The following is a 25,750-nucleotide window of genomic DNA, read 5'->3' on the forward strand; positions in this document are numbered from 1 at the left end:
GCAACACTTCACGGACTTTTATTATCAAGGAAGATTATTTCCTTAATCTTCCCTTTCTTGAATATCTCGATATTTTGGCTTCTGAAGTCTGGACAAATATTCATAATAATCTTAATTTTCCTTGTTACTGCTCCATGACAAGTATTCACAGAGGAGCTATTGAAAACTGACTAATTTGAAATATCTTGATATATCTAATAACCGATATCTTGGACTCTGCGGATTTCGTAATATAACGGATGACCTAAATCTTGCAAGCATAAAAATATTCAAGGCTAGAAATTTGTATTTTCAGGACGGCAGATCTGTCACATTGTATTGCGATGATATAAGAAATTTACGACACACCTCTCTCAAAGACCTTTATATTGACGGAAATAATATCGATATTGGGCAGTCAGGGATACTAACGTATTTGCCATCGTCTATGTTAATCCTTAGTATTAGTGAGAACCGTTGGGTGGCTGGAATATACACGTGGTCGCCATATGATAATTTGATTAACTTAGTTAGCATAGATGTTAGTAATATGAATAACCATCAAATGTCCCAAAATGGTGCAGCACGTGATTTGTGGTGTTCACATTTTATGCAAGATGTTTTATGCGAGAAATCGAGGATCAATAATGTTATAGGCGATATTTTTGGTTCATGCACTAACACTACACATCACTACAACGATAATATCAAAATAAGTAATGCTATTGAATTTATTAAAGAAACAGATTCATGGAGATGTTGTTACCCACTAACCGCTTACGGCGCCAACTCTATTTTGATTCCTGAAAATGAAATAAAATGAGAAAGGAAATGGGGAATGTGTCAAAGCGACAACAACCCGACCATAGAGCAGACAACAGTCTATTAAAATGAATAATTGATGATTTGGTTATAGAATTCCTTGGACAATATTCCATACCCCATCCGTTATCAATTTAACCTTAAGCAACAATCAATTCTATAGTTTCAATGGTCCAATCTGTAATGTGTCCAATCTCAAGTTTCTTGATCTCTCAGGTAACACATGCTCCAGCCTGACTCCATATTTTTTTTTCAATTCCTTACCGTCACTTGAAACTTTATTACTGAATAACAATCTGTTAGGTCTAGCTGGAACACTGCATAACAAAAAGGTTTTCTTTGTTTTTGGATCTCTGACTAATCTTCTATATTTAGATTTGTCATCAAACAAAATCTCGTCACTTTCGTAACACCTTTTTTTGGAATTTGCAGAAAATAAAAGAAATAAGTTTAAAAGACAATTTGTTAACTTACATCCCAGCTCCTATGTTCTAACAGGGGTGATCTGAACCGGATCAACCCTACCAGATCACCCCAGTTTGAGTTTCTTTGTTATGCATGCTTTCCTCGGTTCCGTAACATTTTGGCGGGAATGTCAAATCCACTATAAAACTTATAATTAATTATACGGAAAATACTATCTATCAAAATCCACGTAGAAAAAATCCAGTGGATATGCTGGGAGTCGAACTCAAGACCTTTAGCATATCAAGCCACGACACTTACCACTACACCAGGGCGACTGATATCTACTCATCGTGTTCGGGGCTCATAAAGGGTATACATCATATAGTAATATATAAAGTATATTATAATGGTTCTAAACTAGATTTTATGAATTGTAAATGGTTTTTCGTCTAATCTAAAACAGCTGGGATGCAAGATAGTTATACCACTCGGACCTAGTGTGTCAGTGTAAGATAAACCTCTGACCTCCGGCCATCGGGGTGATCTTACACTGACACATCGCGTCCTCGTGGGATAACTATTACAGAACTATTAATGACTTTCAATTCAAATTTTAAACATTTGTAAGATTTGACCTACTTAGATGTATCAGAAAACAAAATTCTGTACTTATCCACGGAGGCGAGAGATGACATTAGTCATCGTACAAGCATGAGTTTAAAAATAAATCTTTCCAAAAACCCGATTATGTGTTCCTGTGATTCGCTATAATTCTTGAAATGGATACAATTAAATCAACGTGTATTTCAGGATTTTTCTCAATATCGATGCTCAAATACTACTAATTATGATACCTTTACAGATGTCGTCATATTCCTTGACCAAAAATGCTCTTCACATACCATTTTGATCATGTTGATTTTATTTCTTATTGTTGCTTTTATTGTTTTCCTCATAATAATCATCATATACAGAAACAAATGGAAGATAAAATAATGGTACTATATTGCGAAACGTAATTATTTTCAATATGATTATATGCGTTTGGAAGATAGACAAAACTACAAATTTGATGCTTCCCTCTCTTACGCTGAGGAAGATCGTCTTTTCATTATTAAAGAGGTGATAGAAGAACTAGAAAAAAACGGAAAGTTTCGTCTGTGCATCCATGAACGGGATTTTATTCCAGGGTGCGATATCGCAGACAATATCGTAAATGCTATTCATCAGAGTCGTAAAGTAATTCTCGTTGTTACTTCTTCTTTCGTGAAGTCAAAATGGTGTATACTTGAACTACATATGGCTTATATGAAATATGTTGTTTCCAGGCAAGGTGTTGATTGTATCATTATGGTACTAAAGGAAAAAATAAGCGAAAGGAACATTCCTAGAAAAATGTATGATATCATGAAAGACGAGAGCTACATAACATTTCCAGAAGATGAAACAGACAAAGCGGCATTCTGGGAACGTTTGATCCTTTCTTTACGTTAGACGGGATATACAGAAAATGTATAAGTGTGTGTGTGTGTGTGTGTATGTATGTATGTATGTGTATTATGCATGCTAGAGAATATACCAAGGATGATTTTTATTCCAATGGTTAAGTTAAAACAGGCTTAGACCGTTAGTTTTCTCGTTTGAATTGTTTTACATTGCTATTTCGGGGCCTTTAATAGCTGATTATGCGGTTTGGGCTTTTCACATTGTTGAAGGCCGTACGGTGACCTATAGTTGTTAATTTCTGTGTCATTATGGTCTCTAGTATAGAGTTGTCTCATTAGCAACTATACCACATCGTCTTCTTCTACCCTAGCCAAAAATAAAACCGTCAAAAGGAAAATCATCAAAAACAAAGCAAAAAACATTACATAGGAATAAGTGACAAAACGAACTTCACCAAAAATCGAAGGTAACACAGGTGATCCAGAGGGATAAGAATACACACGCATTTGTATTGTCTTCTTCTTTCCATATTGTTGTTTTTTAACATTTTTAATCTCATGCTTTAGGTCCGATTTGTTTTTAATTAAATCAAAAATTGACTTTGACGTAATAATGTATATGATTTTCAACTTTTGAATAAATTTTACTGAATTTGATTCACATTTGTTTTTTATAGTTTGTGTCGTAGTGGACTATGTTTGATGTTATCAGATTATAGATTTCAAGTTGTATATAGTGTTCGTTTTATTTTGTTACATCTTGATTTGTATTCTCTTTATGAATTAAAACGTTTTTAAAGAAAGCGAAGTAAAAAGTAAAAAAAATGGAATAGGTTTGTTTGATTGTATACATGTACAAGAATATACAATCGGGAATAAGTTAGTATTGATTTTAATTTATGTAGTTTCTTACCATGATAAGAGTATTAAAATAGAATAAGGTTTGTAATGGTGTTATTATGTGTATTTTCTAACAATGTCGGCTTTTCTTGTGAATTTAAACTGTACATAAACAAAACGCATATTGTATTTTTTAAATTAAAATTATATAAATGAAAAAGCTGACTTATTATCTTAACTGTTACATCATGCAGAAAATAAACACATCAAAGCTGCAATAAAAAGTATTGAACATTTATCCGCGTAATCATTTCACATTTACAATGTTGATATTGAAGCATCTTATCTATCATTTCGTTCTTTCTATTCTTTAACAAAGAAGGATATTGTTCAATTTCTTAGGTTTTAAAAAGTCATTTGGAATGCCATTATATTCATATCTTGAACAACAACTATTAACATTTCATATTCACAATACGTTTGTATACCGTTTAAAAATTGTATTTTAAGTGTAAATATATCTCCCTTATTATTACTTTGAAATCTTTGAAAACCAAAACAAATATCATTTTTTGAATAACTAAATGTTCTCCAGGGTGTAAGAAGATTTCAATTGCACTAAGTGTTACTGTAGTAATTATCTCTACAAACGCCACGAAAGTTTACAAACACGATCAAATAATAACTTTTTCGGCTTGCAAAGAAAATAGAAACACATTCACTTAATATATACTTTGCTTAACCCATGAATATGTTTACAAATTGAATGGTTGTGAAGTTGACAATTTCACACAGTATTTAATGCGTGAGACACAATTGTAAAATACAAAGCTGATCACAGGTGCATGGAGCAAGCCATTATGTTTAGGTAGCATTGTAGATTTTTTTGCTTCCTTGTAAATGTAATATAATATGGACATTGTTCTCTTATTATATCTACGTACACCAGTGTTGTATTCTAACCAGAGGTAAATATATTTCATTATTTTGCTGGAAATGTTTTTCTTGTAATTCTTCTTTTTCTTTTTTTTGTGTTTCTTCCCGTTATTTTATTTTGTGTTTCTCCCTTTTTTCCAGCCTCTTCGTTTAATTGCATACTAGTAACACTCTTGGTGCTGATCAAAGTGACACAAGGGATAGGACTTTCTTACTTTTTAAAAGGCAAACTAACTGATGTGTTTTATCATTTGATTTTGCCATTTGATAAGGAACTTTCCGTTTTGCATTTTCCTCGGAGTTAAGTATTTTTGTGAGTTTACTTTTTTATATATATATAAAACTAGTGTTTCGTTTAAAGAACTTACTATTTCATCTTTTGGAATTATAAAATCCTTATATTAAATTATTGGTTTATTCAGGAAACTGTATTAAACCTATGTTCAAATCTCATTACTAAATGAAATAGAAACGAAAAATCAGAATAACTAACCACAATGGAGGAAATCGCATGAATTCCAAAAGAGAAACAACGGTGTGCCGATAAAGATAGCGCCCCCCATTGAACGAGAATCACCCACAACTCGAACTTAACATACACTATCAGAAATATGTCAAGATATGTAACATGATAGGACAAATGTACTTCCGTCCTTTTTCTTTATACCTCTGACATTTCATTGTGTAAAGCTCACAGCCCGACATTTGTAATCACTGTTACTAATTTGAGCATATCAATTCAGGCATACGATATGGTATAATATATGTTATTAGTGAGGAATGCGAATTTGAGAATTGAAAAGTTGAATCATCAGGTTTTGCATATATTATTGTTTGTAGTCGTCAAAATCCGAGGACATAATATGCATATGACATTCTAGTTTCGGTAGTATTTTTATCCGTACATTTCATTTCATATTTGTTTATTTTTCAGAAATAAAATATGCACATTATTGTAATTATCCTTCTGAGTTATTCATTCTACAATGTCTATTCAGACAGCTCATGTTCCACGGAGCCAGCATGTGAGTGTATTATACTTGACGATGATGGGATATATGCAGACTGTAGTGGAAGGCAGTTAAACTCGTCGCCTTCCTTCAACGAAAACGTCACTTCAATCAATCTTAGTTTCAACTATCTAACTTGCCCTCCGTCAAACGATAATTTACCAGAGAGTCTTAAACACCTGAATGTTTCAAACAATAGGATATATAAATTATCTTTGGAGGGAAAGCAAATTAGTTTTTGGAAAATAACCGGCCTCCTTGCTTTAGATTTATCATTTAATGTGTTATCAATAGATGGAGAATCCTTTTTTCCAAACATTTTTTCCAACTTCTCCCGTTTGGAATTACTAAATATATCCAGAAACATAGTTCCAGAAGAGGGATTTCAAGATTTTCATAACGTATTGAGACCACTGATTTCATTACGGTTCCTCTCTGTTGATAGTTTTGTTGATATTTCATTCGGTAAAGGTTTTGGAAATTTGAGGAATCTAAAATCCCTAAAATTAGCTGGTGTTTGCAATATTACACGGACGTTTATCATTACGGAGGACCTTTTTATGAATCTGCCATTTCTGGAGCACCTCGATCTCTCTACACTTGAAGTGTGGACAAATATATATCATGATTCTAAATCGAATTGTTACTGTTCCTTGACAAGTATTCATAGAGGAGCCATTGCCAAACTTACTAATTTGAAATATCTTGACATATCAAATAACAGATATCTTGGACTATGTGGAATTCGTAATATATCAAATGATCTTATTCATACAAACATAGAAATCTTTATGGCTAATAATTTATACTGTGAAGACAGTCGATCTGTAACATTGAATTGCGATGATATCAAATATCTACGAAACACGTCCCTGCAAGAACTTTATATTGATGGAAATAATATCGCACTTGGACAGCCAGCAATACTTACGTACATGCCAAAATCTCTGAAGGTGTTAAGTATCAGAGAAAACCGTTGGGGATTAGGAATTTATACCTATTATCCATATGATAACATGATAAACTTAGTTCATATTGATATAAGTAATATCAATAACGACGAAATGTCCCAATCCCCAATGGCAGATCATCCTTGTTGTTCACATTTTCTGGAAGATGTATTATGCGATAAATCAAGGATAGAAAACGTTACAGGCGACAAGGCTGCTGGTGCATGTTCTTACACTCCTAACAAATACAACAATAACATTGCAAGTAAAATACCAGAGGCAGTCTCCAACAAACCAGACCCATGGAAATGTCTACCAGGGTCTGATATCGATGTTCACTATATCATGGTTCCAATGAATGTCGAATCAATCGTAATGAATAATTCAAGTTTAGGATACGCATTTCGCTGGACAATATTTAATACTCTGTCAATCGTTAAACTTACATTAAGTAACAATCAATTCTATAGTTTCATTGGTCCTATCTGTAATGCGACTAACCTCAAATATCTAGACCTTTCTGGTAACCGATGTTCCTCCCTTACACCATATTTTTTCAATGCCTTACCATCTTTGGAAACTCTTTTACTACACAATAATCTCTTAGGTCTATCAAAAACGCTTCACAGCCAAAATGCGAGCTTTGTTTTTGGTACATTGACTGATCTTCAAAATTTAAATTTGTCAACAAATAAGATATCGTCACTTTCTTCCGACATATTCTGGAATTTGAAGAGCATACGGCAAATAGGTTTAAAAGACAATTTGCTGAGTGACTTTCATGTAAAGTTAGACAATATGCCCCATTTGACTGATTTGGATTTGTCGGAAAACCAAATTTTTCAGTTATCAAATAATTCCACACTTTGGATTAGTCAAGCCATTCGTAGAAGTAAAAATTTGAAAATTGATTTATCCAACAATCCGATAATTTGTTCTTGTGATTCTTTAATTTTTCTGAAATGGCTACAAAAGCATCATTTGGCATTTAAGAATTTCAACGGTTACAAATGTTCTAATACCAAAACCTTTAAAACATTAAAAGATGCCGTCATCTCCCTGGACAAATCCTGCCCTACATATACTACTTTGACTATTGCTATATTGCTTCTGATAATATCTTTCTTGGTGCTTCTCATTATACTTATTATATATAGAAACAGATGGAAATTGAAATACTGGTATTATATTGCGAAGCGTAAGTACTTTCAGCATAACTATCTGCTATTGGACGATAGACAAAACTACAAATTTGATGCTTTTCTTTCTTACGCTGACGAGGAACGTATTTTTGTAATTAGGGATGTGATAAAAAAGCTCGAGGCAAATGAGAATTTTCGTCTGTGTATTCATGAACGGGATTTTATTCCCGGTTGCGATATCGCAGACAATATTGTCAATGCTATCCATCACAGTCGTAAAGTGATTTTCATAGTTACTCCTTCTTTCCTTAAGTCAAAATGGTGTATTTACGAACTGAATATGGCCTATATGGAATATCAAGTTTCCAGGAAAGGTGTTGATTGTATGATTATGGTTATAAAGGACAAAATAAGAGAAAGAGACATTCCAAGAAACATGTATAATATCATGACGGATGAGAGCTACTTAACATTTCCGGACAATGAAGCAGACGAAGTTACTTTTTGGGAACGTTTAATCGATTCCTTACGATAGATAAGGACAGAAAAGGACAGGGTTTGTCTGTTCGTGTATAAAATACAAACAGCGTGTGTGTGTGCGTTAGAGGATAACAGAGATATATCACTGTTTCGTATTTTTGTGTGTGTGCGTTAGAGGATAGCAGAGAGATAACACTGTTTCGTGTAAGTGTGTGTGTGCATTAGAGAATAACAAAGAGATAACACTGTTTAATGGTTGTGTGTGCGTTAGGGGATAACAGAGAGAAAACACTGTTTTGTGTAAGTGTGTGTGTGCGTTAGAGGATAGCAGAGAGATAACACTGTTTCGTGTAAGTGTGTGTGTGCGTTAGAGAATAACAAAGAGATAACACTGTTTCGTGTGTTTGTGTGTGCGTTAGAGGATAATAGAGAGATAACACTGTTTCGTGTGTGTGCATTAGAGGATAACAGAGAGATAACACTGTTTCGTGTTTTATGTGTGTGCGTTAGAGGATAACAGAGAGATAACACTGTTTTGTGTAAGTGTGTGTATGCGTTAGAGGATAGCAGAGAGATAACACTGTTTCGTGTAAATGTGTGTGTGCGTTAGAGAATAACATAAAGATAACACTGTTTCATGTAAATGTGTGTGCGTTTGAGGATAACATAGAGATAACACTGTTTTGCGTGTGTGTGTGCGTAAGAGGATAACAGAGAGAAAAAACTGTTTTATGTAAGGTTGTTCGCGCATTAGAGGATTATAGAGAGATAACACTGTTTCGTGTAAGTGTGTGTGTGTGTGTTAGAGGATAACAGAGAGATAACACTGTTTCGCGGTTTATGTTTGTGCGTTAGAGGATAACAGAGAGATAACACTGTTTCGTGTTTTATGTGTGTGTGTAAGAGGATAATAGAGAGATAACACTGTTTCGTGTAAGTGTGTGTGCGTTTGAGGGTAACATAGAGATAACACTGTTTCGTGTAAGTGTGTGTGCGTTTGAGGGTAACATAGAGATAACATTGTTTTGTGTAAGGTTGATTGTGCGTTAGAGGATAATAGAGAGATAACACTGTTTCGTGTAAGTGTGTGTGCGTTAGAGGATAGCAGAGAGATAACACTGTTTCGTGTTTTATGTGTGTGCGTTAGAGGATAACAGAGAGATAACACTGTTTCGTGTAAGTGTGTGTGTGCGTTAGAGGATAACATAGAGAAAACACTGTTTCGTGTGTGTGTGTGTGCGTTAAAGAATAACATAGAGATAACACTGATTGATTTCATTATAACATTGTTTTCAGTATGTTGCATAGAATGCATATTTGGCAATGTATCCATTCTTTAAGTGTGATGTCTTTTAGTCTGGCTTTATTATTAATTACCACAACATTTGTAAATGAAGCTGAATATTTTGTTCACACATCAATGTTTTGTTTGTTTTTTATAAAGAGCTAGGTCCTGCTGAGGCAAAGGTTATGGTGGTCTTAGAGAAATTATGTATTGTATATCATCTTTTACTTTTAAACGTGGAAGGTTTTAAAGAATCTGATTCTTTTGACACCTGGAATATCAGCCATAAATATTAAAAAAACAAAAACTGAGTACACCAATTTTAAGTGAAAACAAATTTTGATTCTTGACCAATTTAAAAATTGACCTGCTATCTTCAAAACTACAATTGATAGCTGCAACTGTAGACAGAAAAAATAAGTAGCTTTCCATTAATTTAAATATACTTATATGTCTAAAACTATCCCCCTTATAGGAAGATGTTGTATGAAAATTCTTTATCACACAAAACATTATCCGTAAATTAACATATTAACTTAACAGATTCATTCAAGATTTCATGATCTCGAGTTCGAAAGAAACCGATTAAATCTAAAAAAAAAAACAAGTTGTCATGCATGTTGATTTTTGGTCAGATTTTTACTTATTGAAGTATTATATTATCTATGAATCAACAATGTATAATTAGAATAGTGTGAGTTTATTTTATTGACAATTGAAAAACAAAACACATGAGATATGTATATGTATTTAAAAGATTGCACTGTTTTGTTTTAAATTCGGTCAGTGAAAAATAATAGTTAAAACAAAGCGATATACATGCATTGAAGCATTACTTTACTTTGTGTTGTACAATGATTTATTTGTTTTGTTTTTGCAACGTCACGTGTAAATATTGATCAAAATACCTTATTTGTTTTCATGACTGCATTTTTATACATTTTGTTATTAAAACTTATTTGTCTGATTCTATATCGTATATGTTAAAGTGTGATACACATAATTATCATTATACTTTTTGATTAGAATAATTTGTTTTTGTAATGTTTTGAAATGATATTGTCAGCATGTTCATCGTATAAGTTGCTATGTAGATACCTTCCAGCAGCGCCTGAATAAGGATTATTTATTTTCATCTTGATATGTTATTTCATTGCTTGCTTTTCATATTATGATTTCTTTGAAAAACGATTGCTGCTCAAAAGGAAGCATAAAAAACCAAAAGTTCCAATTGGTGAAAATTGATTCATCTCTTCGCAATGATAATGAACGCCATCACAAGTTGGTGGACCGTTATAAAATATCTTTTTTACTTGAAAGGAAAGAAAACATTATTTTCTTTGTTAAATTTTCCTTGGAATTCAATAATTTGTTTTACTTTTTTAATGTCGTATTGACAACCCCGTCCTCCTTTCCCCCAAAATTTTACTTATATGTACCAACGTAGACTCACTAAGTTTGTACTTACATGGACACAATGACAGGTGCAATATATGAATCAAGACCTGTAAACCCTACCGACCCAACGACGGTCATCCTTGGTGTTTAGCGGGGTCCGTGTTGGTCTTTGTTTGGTTTTTGTTGTTTTATGATTTTTATGTTGCTATGTTTTTCAAGGAATGGCGTTGTCAGCTTATGTTCCATTTTCCAGATTGAATATCCCTTTGTTATCTTTCACGTCTGTTTATTTCTGTCTTTCAAATGAATACAACAATAAGTTTCGAAAATCTAATGCATGATTACACTTCATGTAGGAATACTGGATTTTGATTGGTCGATAGCCAGTGTATTTGTCACCAATTTACTGTTATCAAATGATTATCGTTCATTTTTGAACGCCGCCGGGATATTTGCCAAAAGGATATGCCTTTTGTACCCTCTCTGTCGTGGTATTTGCAAAAAATACTCTATCCGACTGGACGCTTGTAACGTCACGATCATCAATGCGTTTTTGAACATTAACATTCGGTGTAATAAACAGATATATCATGTTCTTGATGGGTATTTGCGAAAAATACCAGTCTTGAGAATGAATTTCCCTCGCCTTACGGCTCGCGAACTTTAACATTCTCTCGACTGGTATTTTTCGCAAATATCCCACCTTAACATGATACATCTGTTTATAAACCTCCTTTATGAGAGTCAAATTAGCGCAAATTGTAATTACAAGTGAGATCATCTCTTTATATTATTTGCAGAAAATATATTTGAGATTTAAACATGATCGCAAAATAAGCGAGAAAAAAAGTCCCAGTTGAAAGGTATTTTCTTTTACTAGAAATGGAGTACTCTAGCATGTGCGCGTTGAAGCAAATGGAGTGATATGTCAATCCGTCGTACAACAATGTACAATATAAACTACACATTTGATACATGCAATAGTACCTTTCAGCTTTTGAAGATTTCAAAAAAAAATTAAGTAATTAAAAGGATACAAGAAACGTGCAAAAACAAAACTTCGAATAGTAATGAAGATGCTAATAAAGTAGAAACGTCTCCGAGTCTCACTACACGTCATTTATCGTTTGCCCGTACATATATACATATACATTAAGTTTCCAACTCTGAATATCGTTTATAAGTACGTACGATTTCCTTTTTACTGCGTACATTAACTTCGTTTGACGCGATATACAGTAGGTGTTAAAACGATATTGTTAACATTGCGATAGATACGACGTGACATATACACACAAGGGTTTAGACTCTATATATACATCATAGACACGATATTGACACGATATTGTCAACATCACGATGTATACGATGTGAACGATATAAACACAATGATAAAGGACTATATGCATAGATAGGATACAATGTAAATACAATAATGACACGAAAAAGTAGACATTGTGAGGTTTGCTATACCGACAAAACATCGTGTCTTGGACATACTTTCATGAATGGCACCGAAAAAAGCATAATGAAAAGAAACCAAATACACCTGAAGTACACATGTTACAGTATCAGGAGTCGTCGTTCATTGAGTGAGGGATATTGCAAAAATGTATATGTATATCTTTTACTTTGAGGTAAATAATGTTTTAACATGATGAATATTGAATCTGGATGGTATTCATGAAGTAATAAACAGCTTCCTTCTATACACATACAGACATTTCAATACCTCGTTATTCTAATTTTCACCATTTGAAAACAAATAATAGCATTGAGAATGAATTGAAGATTAATTGATATATTTCGTTGTTAATTCACGGAGAAAATAGATGATTCAATATGCCTATAGTACAAACGTGATGAATATTATTCCACTTCAATACATGTCTACACAAACAATGTTTTTTGGTTGATAAATGATTAAAATATAGCACAGCTCTGAATTGTTTAAATCTTCTTAAATTACACATGTGCATTCATACACTGTGGAAGATATATAATTATACGAAATAATTGATTTTCATTGTATGACAAAAGTTTAGTTTAATCATACCTGTCCAGAGATAATGCACAATATCTCTGCTACTATATGTACAATATAAATAAGTGTAAATGTGAAACCATTAGCGTGTTTCTCTTAAGAAAAACTCTTATGTGACGCTCGAATCAAAACATGTAACAGCCAAACTGTCTTAGATATAGAAAGATGTGGTATGAATGCAAATGAGACAAATCTACATCAAAGTAATAATTTATAAATCCATTATAGGTCAAGGTATCGCATTTAACACGGAGCCTTGGCTTATATCGAACACCAAGCATTAAAAGGCCCAAATTGTACCATAATTTTTGTAAAACCATTCAAACGGGAAAACCAACGGTCAAATCTAATAAAAACCGAGAAACGAGAAACACGTATGAACTACATAAACAGACGACAACTAATGTACATCAGATTCCTGTACTGTCTTAGTTTGCGCAGAAGAACCCTTATCTATGCATTGATAAATGCTGTGCTGATGTCATTTTAAACCATGCCTGTGGTTTCTGAAATAAGATCAAAAGCAAGGGATTTATTAAAATAAACTTGTACATAATGTATTTTTGATCCTAAGAGTAAAATTTTACAAGGGAACAAGACATTTTAGACTTTTGCTTGTACAAACCATATCTTGTTTCTTCGTTGTTTTTTCATGAGCGCTGCCTAAAAAAATGATTTTTGTATATGTTCTACCACCAGTTTATTGCAAAACGTCTTTTAAAAGAGCGATGAAAACTTACCGACTTGCGATATTAACTGTGTGTGTGTGATAGTGCATTTACATTTGTCTATATATCTTCAAGTTTTATCCTGTGATAAGCACAAAAGGAGTAGTTGATCCTGAATTCAACTCATCATAAATACCAAGATTAAAATTTTAAATTTGCACCAGACGCCCGTTTCGTCTACAGTGACGCTCGAGTCAAAAAAAATTTCAAGGCAAAATAAAGTACGAAGTTAAAAAGCACTGAGGACCAAATATTCCTAAAATATTTGCCAAGTAAAGAGAAGGTTATCTATTCATGAGAACGAAAAAACTTAAGTATTTCAAAATATCGAAGTGTAATTTATTATTATGACCATATCAATGTAAAAACAAAAATAAAGTGAAGTATTTGGTTACTCATGTTAAAACATCAATTGACATGGCTTCAAATAATTCCTGATGTTTATACATTTGTATTCAAGAAAACATTTCCACTTATGTATAACTACTACAAACGTCTTCTTTAGAATTTGTCCATCAATCCAACAAAACAGGAAATGTAATCATCGACCTAGATTGATTGGAAAACAGCATTAGTCTATGATTTTATTTACATCAGGCATACAAAATCACAAAATTAAACGCTATACATTGACTCTTTTTAAGATTGAATTCAAAAACAAGCTCGGTTTTGACAATATGCATTAAATTTTCTTGAGACTCTTAACTGACTCGTTGAGTATAACTAAGTCAATAGAAACATACTGATATACAAAACAACAACGCAACACATCTCTCTGAAAAAGTAAATAATATAACGTTTTGATAATATAAGAAATATTAAATTTTTGAATAATATACAAACACATGATAAAAAGTTTTAAAATTGTATGATCACATTTTCTAAATATATTAAAACGTTGAAAGATGTGTTAAATTACACATATTCACCTTTTTTTTTTTCCATATACAGTTTTCAAAAGATCAGTACGCGATAGTCATCTGGAATCTGTTGTTCGTGTCAATCACTTTTGAAAACTGTAAGGACTTCTAAGTATTGAAGACGAATATTTTGTTTTGTAAAAAATCAACATTTAAGATCATATAGAAGTTTTTAATTTTCAAAATATGCAATGTTTCATTAATTTACAAAAACAAGGAAAACGATATGAACTGGATGTTCACACACATAAGGCAAAAACAAATTGACAATGACATGACAAAAAATGAAACACGATGAAAAGAGAAATAAGAGTTCACAATACATAACATAAAAATACATAGACTGAGAGACCCGAACCCAATGAAAAACAGGCGTGATCTCATCTGGTCCGGAATTGTAAATAGTCCTGCTCTACATATTGCGTAGACATTTACAATAAGGATGTACTAGTTATTTCGTATTTTTAACGGTTTTTTTTAACGAACGTACTTTTTTCACCCCTCGTCACATATATTGAAAGACCTCAAGTTATTATTAACATGTATTTGACTTATATAAGAATCAGGTGACATACAGGCACAAAAAAAAAGCAACTGGCAAAGTTTCTGATATATCGATTATGTTTTATCACTCAATAACCAACATTTTAAGGAGAACTTGTATTCCACATATCCCTAAATTATTAAACAACGAAAATACAATTTATTTATCATAGTCAGGACGATTTTCAATAAGTAAAAATTCGTGTCGTATGTCCTATCAATTCGATATTCGATATGATAATCTCTAGCTGTGTAAAACCACAGAAGGTTATCAGAATGAAGTCTCCATAGGCCATCAGTGTTTATAAAAGCCACATTGAAATACGTTACATTAACTAATTTACTAAACTGTTAACAAAATTTTGATATCACATGTGAGTGTTCGATCCCCACTCTCTCAACATCGCCGCATCCCCTCATTATCACACACACATTTATTTATTCTATTTCACGATCAAATCTACCTCAAGGAATCAATCAATCTTTCCCAAAATGCTTCTTTGTCTTCCTCCTCATCCGGGAAAGTTAAGTAACTCTCGTCTTTCATTATATCGTACATTTTTCTAGGAATGTCTCTTTCTTTTATTTTTTCCTTTATAACCATTATCATACAATTAACACCTTGCCTGGACACAACATATTCCATATAAGCCATATTGAGTTCGTATATACACCATTTTGACTTTAGGAAAGCTGGAGTTACTACGAAAATTACTTTACGACTATTATGGATAGCATTGACTATATTGTCAGCGATATCGCAGCCAGGAATAAAATCACGTTCATGAATACACAGACGAAAATTCTCGTTCTCTTCTAGTTGTTTTGTTAGTTCCATAATAGCGAAAATCCGTTCCTCATCAGCGTATGAAAGGAAAACATCAAATTTGTATCTTTGTCTTTCTTCCAAACGCATATAATCATGTTGAAAATAATTTCGCTTAGCAATATAGTACCAGTATTTTATCTTCCATTTGTTTCTGTATAATATAGCTATTATGAGACAAACCAAAAAAGTAATGATCAGAACCAGACAAACAATTATCAATGCAGTATGTGTAGAACAAGTTTTGTCAAGAGATAGAACAGCATCTATTAAAGGTTCATGATTTGTAGAATTTGAACATTGATATTTAGAAAAACCTTTAAATACAAGTTGATGTTTTTGTAACCATTTCAAAAATAAACGAGAATCACAAGAACATATAAACGGGTTTTTGGAAAGGTCAATTTTCAATTTCCAACTTGTACGTTGACCAATGCCATCCATTGCGTTTTTTGATAAGTAAAGAATTTGATTTTTAGATAAATCTATTAAGGTGAGATCTGGCTTATGTTTAACATTGATATTAAAATCCGTTAGCAAATTGTCTTTTAAATTTATCAGTCTTATTTTCTGCAAATTCCAAAAAATATTTTTTGAAAGTAACGAAAGTTTGTTTGATGATAAATCTAAATATAGAAGATTAGTCAGAGAACCAAAAACAAAGACAGCATTTTTGTTTTGCAGTGTTCCAGCTAGACCTAATAGATTATTATTCAGTAATAGAGTTTCAAGTGACGGTAAGGAATTTAGGAAATATGGAGTTAGGCTAGAGCATCTATTTCCTGAAAGATCGAGAAACTTAAGGTTTGTTGCGTTACAGATAGGACCAATAAAACTATAGAATTGATTGTTACTTAAGGTTAGATTAATGATCGACAGGGTATTGAATATTGTCCAACGAATTGCATACCCCATTCTTGAATTATTCATAACAATTGACTTTACATTTTCAGGAACCACTATATAGTGTACGTCGACATCACCAAGGGGATAAGAACACCTCCAAGGATCTGGATTGTCGGGAATGTCAACTGGCTTGCTGCTGTGAATATAATCGTTGTAGTGTTGTGGGGTGTAAGCACACGTACCAGTAGTATTATCTCCGCTGACCGTCTTGATCCTCGATTTCTCACATGTGACATCTCCTAGAAAATGTAAACAACAAGGAAAACTTGCTGCACCATTTTGGGACATTTGATGATTATTCATATTACTAACATCAATGCTAACTAAGTTAATCAAATTATCATATGGCCTATAGGTGTATACTCCAGCCACCCAACGATTCTCACTAATACTAAGAATTAACAGAGACGATGGCAAATACGTTAGTATCCCTGACTGTCCAATATCGATATTATTTCCGTCAATATAAAGTTCTTCGAGAGAGGTGTTTCGTAAATTTCTTATATCATCGCAATACAGTGTGACAGATCTACTGTCCTGACAATACAAATTTCTAGCTTTAAATATCTTTATGTTTGTAAGATTTAGATCATACGTTATATTACGGAATCCACAGAGTCCAAGATATCGGTTATTAGATATATCAAGATATTTCAAATTAGTCAGTTTTCCAATAGCTCCTCTGTAAATACTTGTAAAAGAACAGTAGCAAGGAGAACCGGTATTATTGTACATACTTGTCCACACTTCAAGAGTGGAAATATCTAAATATTCAAGAAAAGGGAGATATAGGAAAAAATCTTCCATAATTATAAAGGTTCGTGACGTATTGCACACACCAGTGAGTCTCAGTGACTTTAGATTTAATAATCTCTCAAAACTCCTTCCAAATGTAATACTTTCAAAAATATCGAGAGATAAAAATCGCAGAGAAATTAATGGGGCCATCACATTATGCAATTCTGGAAATCCTTTTTCGGGAATTACATTTCCTGATATATCAAGTAATTCCAACAGCGAGAAATTTGAAAACATATTTGGAAAGAAGAACGGTTCATCTATCAACAGTTTATTTGATGATAAATCTAGAAATTTGAGTCCGGTTATTTTCCAAAATGATATTTTCTCAGTATCAAACGATAACGTATAGATCAAATTGTTTGAAACATTCAAATTTTGTAAAGATTCTGGTAAATTCTCGTTTGAGGGAGGATATATCAAATAATTGAAACTGAGGTTGATTGATGTGACGTTATCGTTAAACGTAGGTGACGAGTTTAATTGGTTGCCACTACAGTCTGCATATATCCCTTCTTCAAGTAAGATACACCGACATTTTGGCTCTGTTGAACATGATATGTCTGATGAAACAATTTTGAATGATATACTCAGAAGTAGAAATGATTTGATGATCATATTTGTCTACAAAAAAAGAAGATACAAAAATTATATAATTATGAAATACATGCTTTGTTTTTCCGCGATCACAATTGCAAAATATAACAGTAATGTTAAATTAGACTGTGATGGGTTGACAATCCGAATTTCACAACAATCAAAAAGTATGGTTAATTGTAATTTGAAAATAATACGTACACGTATTGCAAGAAGTAATGCGTTAGCCAAAGTCAAATCGTTCATTGACGGCGGCAACTCTTCAAATGAATTACCGATATTCCTAAAATATATACAAAACTAAATGCCACGTTACACAACAGAAGTGAAGCAAAATAATTCTAAGTCCAAAACTTCGAAACAGAGCATTGTCTTTTATCAAACGATGTAACTCAATTTTTTATTCTTCAAACTCTAGATTTTTCATTAGTCTGCATGACTGAGTGACATGTAAATTATCTCAATTGTATCAGTCAATCAAAATTAAACTTTTTAACATCAGGAATATTGAAATTAATGTTTATTAAATGGCTTGAATCGCCAAAATATTATGCTTTTGATCAAAATCCAAATGAAAATACAATAAAAACAAAGAGTCATGCTTTGACCCACAACAAACTCGTTTGTGTCTCGTTTAGTATATAAAAGAACAATGATTCATTTGTTTAAATCTCAAGGTTAGTTATTGTTTTGTCTTTATTTAAAAACGTTTTCACGGCTATTATGATCTGGTTTGTAATCTCGGTCGTAATTGGTAAATAGTAGGTCATATTTAAAACACTTATATAAAACAAATAGACATCTCCCACAATAAACTCATTTCAACATATTTTAACACAATTTAATACATTTTTAAAATCCTATTCGAACATACTTCATGATGTATATTTAACTGCATCCACAAAATTGTAATATAGAAATTAATTAAAAAATCAAATAACATTGTTGTCGTAATCACAGCTACATAATAAGTTCATCGAAGCACACAGCAATCATCAGGACATGGAAATAAATACAGACACCATTAGAGTATGCAAGCACTCACAGCCATCAAAAGGGAATAGAAACAATCACAGATACCATTAAGACATAGAAGCATACAAACACCATCAGGGTATAAAAACACACACAGACACCTTCCGAGCATTGAAACACACACAGGCACTTACAGAGCCAAAACCATGCACGTCAGCTTCAGAGCATCTAACCACTCTCAGACACCATCAGAGAATAGAAACACGTTCGGATACCAACACGCGCCGGTACCTTTAGGACATAGAAAAACACATACACCATCAGTACATTAAACACACTTGGGCACCCTTAGGGCATAGGAACACTCACAGACAACGTTCGGGCATGGACATACGCACATACACCATCAGGGCATGAAAATACGCATATAACGACACCAGGGCATAGAAATACGCACATACACTATTAGGGCATAGAAACATACAAACACACAATCAAGGCACGTCCACTTGTATTTGTAATATTTGTTTTTTTTATCCAACTGATGAGTTAAGCCTTTTTCAACTGATTTTTATACTTCATTCTTAAGTTGTAATGTTACACCACTGTGTCCCAGGTTAGGGGGAGTATAATAATCCCGCTAACATGTTAACCCCGACACTTTCGTTATGTATGTGCCTGTCCCAAGTCACGAGCCTTAAATCCAGTGGTTATCGTGGTTGTTTTTCGTTCATTTCTTGTACATAAATTAGACCGTTAGTTTTATCGTTTGAATTGTTATACATAGTCATTTTTGGACCTTTTACAGCTGACTATGAGGTATGGGCTTTGTTCATTGTTGAAGGCAGTACGTTGCCCTATAGTTGTTAATTTCTGTGTCATTTGGTCTCTAGTGGAGAGTTGTTTTATTGGCAATCATACTACATCTCATGATTAATTTGAATGTACAGACAATTAAAACTGCATTACAAAAAATTAAATAACATTAGCAACGTTAATTTCGACCTTATTAAATCAGTTGCCTCGTTGGCATCTATAATGTAAATGGTACTCAAAAGTAAAACAATAGAAGGATGAGATATTGAAAGAAAAGTGAAAAAAAAGAAAAGAAGAAAAGAAGAAAAAAAACGTATGCTTTACCTCAATTGACGATAACAAGCTGTTATTAGAAATGGATATTCACTTTTCTTTTAAAATAGCATACCACAAAACACTTCTTACTTCAATTCACACGTGATCAGCTTTGTTTGTTGACAAATAAGTTATAAGAACGGGAACACAAAAATCAATTGAAAGGTTTCATTTACATAGAAGTACAGGTTGGTTTGGTACTAACATGTACAAAAGATAACATTGAGCAGATAAGTTGACTGTTTTCACAGTTGACTAACAAATATTTTTGAGGACTAACAAGTAAAATGTATCGTAAGACAGATCTAGGTCATTTTCTTTTCCCTTTTCTACCGTATCCTTATCAATATTTTTGTATTCCTTTCATGTTTGTAACGTCATTAATCATTGTTTTTCTTATGAGTTTATAAATCATGTTTTCCATGGAATGGTCGCAGGAATATTGTATATAATTTTGAGAAATGTTCGAAAAATATATTCTCTGAACAACATTTCACTGATCCATGGTGCATATGGCTGAATGTTTTTAAAATGAATTTGTCTTCAAATTAAACAATTTGGCGTCTTTATACTTAGGTCACATGTTAATCAGTCTCAGAAAGTAGAAATTAATTGAAATATTACCAATGGCATTACTAGAAAAAATATGACAAAAATACTGAATTCAAATGGAAATTCAAACAAGGGAAATCAATGAAATTGACAAAATCAAATTTTATCAACCAATGGAACGAATAAAAAATAGCCTTAATATTCCTGACATTTACAGGCATAAACCGACGAAAAATGATGGGTAAAACGCAGAGTTTAGTTCAGTAAACCTACTACTTCTGTGACAGTTAAAATAGATGACCAAAGCTGCAGTGAGCGAAACCTATCGTAATTGCAATGCTCTTGAAATTTGTACGCTATATTAAACTTTTATAATTTTTTATTCGAGCACTTCCACAACGCGCATCTGACATTCACACTCTTAATTCTAATATCTTTATGATGAGTTTATTGTTGTTTGTTTATTGTTTATTGAGCTGATGATACCATCGTGGTCTAAGGACGTGTTCACATTGGCCAAAACTCGGGTGTTGTGTTAGTGTAACTCACACGTAAACTAGACACAATGACGTTCCCATTGATAAAACTCAATGTTTACATGTAATGTAAATCATGTTTTGTCTACATGCAATTGATAGTCAATGTAGGCCTTGTGTAGTTTAAGTGTACACAAAACTAGGCATTTATAACATTATTTTTTACCATGTATATTTAAGAAAGAAATGATTTTTGAATAAAATTGATATTTATAACAATAATTTATAAAGTTATTTTTAGATTGTTATCATATAAGAAAGTTAAAAGGTGACATCATAAAAGCATCATAAACTCTGATAGTGCACGTGTTGTTGATTAAGAAACTTTATCCGAAAAGATGTTAATGTTGTATGAAATAAATTCTATAAATATCTTTTCTAATCACATGCGCGTTGGTTCATTTGCAAATAAAACGATGTCTTATATACCGATAGATGTATTGGTATACAAAACATGCTTGGATTTTATTCTTATGTACGTTGCATTGTATGTAGGTGGCAAGACATATTATAAAATTTGCTATCCTGTCCTGTCCAGTTTTATCATTGTTTCAATGCAGTTCAAATTGTTATAATAGTTTTACTCACATTACAGAATCTATCCATTTTATATGGCGGCGGGGTTAGACTGTGAAACTGTAGTAACATTTAAAATATAGATTTCATTTAAAACACCCAAGGTCTTTCTTCTCCAAGGCACAACATTTATTTAAACGTTTGGTTATCAAGATTTTTCAAAAATTATTTCAATTCAAGCAGCAATGATGAGTTTGATCTCGGCGAACATTTTTAATTAGGTATAAATCTGGTATTTGTAAAAAAGATTGTGAATCTCTGGTCAAACATTTGTGTTGAGCCTTTGTTAGCCGACGGTTTCATCAGCCTGGTAGTCAGTGATTCAGTGTTGACATGCACGACCATTGATCCTGTAAATTGCTGTTCCTTTATATAGATGGCTATTGCAAAATCCGTTTTCCACAATGGTATATTTTTGTTACCAACACTCTTTGTTAATTCATACGACCGTCTTACCATTTTGATACGGACGCCTTTAATGAGCCTGCATGTATGCACATAAACAGTACGTCTAGCGTAGTTCATTATTATTTATTTGATATATTTTGTGATCTTTTAAAGAACATTCGTTTGATACTTACGCATGGATCCGAAAAAATAATCAATTAATGGTTAACGTGGATCGTGTATGCTGATTAGGTATCTGATGTTAACTAAAATGATGCCATTTAAGGATAAAAGTATGGGAATTGGAAATATATAAGGTGCTTGCTTAACAAATGTCTTATTTTGACCAATACAGATGTAGACAAATGGCGAGTTTGTTTATTAAATAGCGAATCGATGTATTTGATGTTGTTATAATGTAAAACCCAGATGCAACATCAAACTTTAGAATTATCTTCGCAACCAATGTTTTTCAATCGTAAACAAAATGCATTGTAGGGTTCAATTTAGCCCTTAAAACCCGATAAACGTATATACCAAAAGATTGACAGTTAATTATACCTCACCAGAACCCATTTAGTTCGTTAGATTTTTGCCAGGTACAGTGAAACCAATGCCCTCAGTCATCTGCAGTTGAAACGAGCGTCATTATTACTGAATTATTCTGCTGGTATGAAGATTTATAACTACTTCTATTACTAAAAATAGATGCCATTCGAAAGATAAGCCTTATTTGTTTATAATTTTTAGTAACCAACACTCTTCAGATAAGAATATGTTGTATGCGTGCAAATGAAACACCTCTCCATCAAAGTCACAATGTAAATTAGAGCAAACAGATAAAAGTATGGCCTTCAACACGGAGCCTTTGATACAAAGCAAGCTAAAAATGGCTCTTAAATGACTTGTGTAAAACATTTCAAACAGTAAAACCAACGATCTGATCGATATAACTTTTTCTTTCGAATAACGCTTTCAAAACTCTTTTAGACTATTAAGTCTCCCGATTGTAGAGGAAATTGTCAATCGTCAATTTTCATTGTCGTTTCACATAAAGAAATAAAGTAACTTCTGCTTGATATTACCGCATATGTAATGTTATTTTTTCCGTAAAACAGATGGCAATACGCCTTTTAACTTAACAATAACAACTGCTGTAAAAACGTATCGTGAAACCTACAGAAAAAGATCACTGTTTTTGTCAAATTAAAGAAATGTATTTTAAATGTGCTAAATACAATTGTTTATTTGAATTCAAGCTTATCAAACACATCCGCAAGTTGGATCATCGTATGTACTTGGCTGTGGTTAGTCTTGTATGTGTGTTAAAAAATATAGTTCAGTTAGGAATTTTTTGGGGTAAAGTATGACGTTCCTTTTCACTGAACTAGTATACATTTTTGTAGGAGCAAGCTGTGGAACACCTCCTGGTGCCGAATTTTCTCGCTGCATTGAAGACCCTTCGGTGGCCTTTGGTTGTTATCTGCTCTTCTATCGGGTTGTTGTCTCTTTAACATATTCTCCATTAGTAAAGAAACATTTTGACTCAAATTAAATGCTATGTATTTTGTCAAAACAGATGCTAATATTCCATTTAAACCATATCAATTAAATTGTATCGTCAATCTTACATGAAAACAATTACTTCATTTGTCTAATTAAGCAATGTGTCTTAAATGTTCTACACGCAGTTGTTCATTAGCACTCTTATCAAACCCTACCGCCAGACAGTTTATGTTTTTCGTAGTTACTTTAAAATATACAATTTTTTAAAAAATATTATCTGTTCAGGAAAATGTAATAATTCATAAATGACGATTGTTTCGCGTCTATTTAATTTGATGCAAAGACACACCAAAGTTAATATCATGTTTAAGACAAGTGACCTAAGTTTAATTCATTCCGAGGGTCATATAGAAATGTCAGTGGCTCTGTGAAATGCTAATAAGGCATCTGATGATTACAAAAATGGTGTCATTTTAGGATAACAACATGGGAGTACGATACTTTGTCTTAACATTTCAGGATTTGAGCTTTGGGCTCTACAAATGTCTGAATTCGAAGGCTACTGGTTTGTTTACTAAATTACAAGTCGATTATGTTCTTACATTTACAGTGTGACACCCAGATCAAGCATTCGACTTCTTTTAAATTATCTACACCAACAATTAGTTTTAAAACGAAAGCAATTGTAGAGATGAACATGACATGCTGTCAATTAAGCTCATGAAAATCAATTATTTTTTTAAATTAAAAGATTGAAGATTTATTGTTAAAAAACAATTTGGATCTTTGATATATATTAAATTAAAAGATTGAAGATTTATTGATAAAAAACAATGTCATATTTTTGTCGAGCCTGCAACTGTTGTTGCAGGAAGCTCGACATAGGGATAGTTATCCGGCGGCGGCGTTTGCTAACTTCTTAAAAACTTTATATTTTAGAAGGTAGAAGGTCTGGATGCTTCATAACTTGTATATGGATGCCTCTTTTTCAGTCACATGTCCAATGTCGTTGACCTAATTTTATGGTTCAGTGACTACTTGAAAAAAAGTTAAGTTTTTTGTAATGTTAAATTCTCTCTTATTATAAGTACAAATGTAATAGGATAACTATATTTAGTATGTGCGTACCTTGCAAGGTCCTCATGCCCGTCAGACAGTTTTACTTGACCTCGACCTCATTTCATGGATCAGTGAACAAGGTTAAGTTTTGGTGGTCAAGTTCATATCTCAGAAACAGTCAGCAATAAGTCTAGTATATTCGGTGTATAGAAGGACTTTAAGGTGTACATGTCCAACTGGCAGGTGTCATCTGGACTTGACCTCATTTACATGCTTCTGTGGTTATAGATAAGTTTTTGTGTTTTTGTCTGTTTTTCATATACTGTTTGCAATAGGTCTACTATATTTTGTGTATGGAATGATTGCAAGGTATCTATGTCTAGCTGGTAGGTGTCATCTGAATTTGACCCATTTTCATGGTTCAGTGGTCAAAGTTAAGTTTTGGTCTTATTATCTAACACTATATGCAATAAGACAACTATATTTGGAAATATAAATGTATGGAAATATTTTATGATCTATATGTCAGTCGCTCAGATTTAATTTGACCTTGACCGCAGTTTCACGTTTTTCTTAAACTATAAGCAATCGGTCAACTATATTTGTTGTATGGAAGAACTACTAGCTGTGCTATGTCTGCCTGGTATGGTTCATCTGATCTCAACCTCAATTTTCTTGGTTCATTGGTCATATAATGATTAGTTGTTTGGTTAATGTTAGGTTGATGTGACATTTGTAATACAGCTTAATATTTAGGACTATCAACATAATATCAAAGATCAGTTAAGAAGGTGAGACATTTCAGTGTGCGCACTCTTGTTTTTTTATATGCAGTTAGATTAATGGTTAAAGTTGTCGGCTATCACAAAACACTGATGTATACGTTTGGTAGTTTTAATGCAGATTTATAACCACTAGTTAAAATTAGACCATTCGGCTGCCATTAGTATTACCTAATTAGAAGTCAGCAG

At 32.7% G+C, this 25,750-nt stretch overlaps 1 protein-coding gene and 1 long non-coding RNA gene across 2 annotated transcripts; one reads left to right on the forward strand and one right to left on the reverse strand.

Moving 5' to 3' along the window:
• The first annotated feature begins 4,324 nt into the window (after positions 1-4,324).
• LOC139501740 (uncharacterized) lies at positions 4,325-10,265 on the forward strand. The gene is made up of 2 exons (XR_011658643.1): positions 4,325-4,462; positions 5,365-10,265. It is a non-coding gene; the product is annotated as an uncharacterized lncRNA (long non-coding RNA).
• Positions 10,266-15,256: 4,991 nt separating this feature from the next.
• Positions 15,257-24,084, reverse strand: LOC139500549 (toll-like receptor 4). The gene is made up of 2 exons (XM_071289298.1): positions 24,031-24,084; positions 15,257-18,084 (listed from the first exon to the last, which is right to left on the reverse strand). The coding sequence occupies exons 1-2, from the start codon at positions 24,082-24,084 to the stop codon at positions 15,391-15,393; spliced, it is 2,748 nt and encodes a 915-aa protein (XP_071145399.1). The 3' UTR covers positions 15,257-15,390.
• Positions 24,085-25,750: the final 1,666 nt, after the last annotated feature.

The sequence above is a fragment of the Mytilus edulis genome, chromosome 13 (assembly GCF_963676685.1).
Source record: "Mytilus edulis chromosome 13, xbMytEdul2.2, whole genome shotgun sequence".
Lineage (NCBI taxonomy): Eukaryota > Metazoa > Mollusca > Bivalvia > Mytilida > Mytilidae > Mytilus > Mytilus edulis.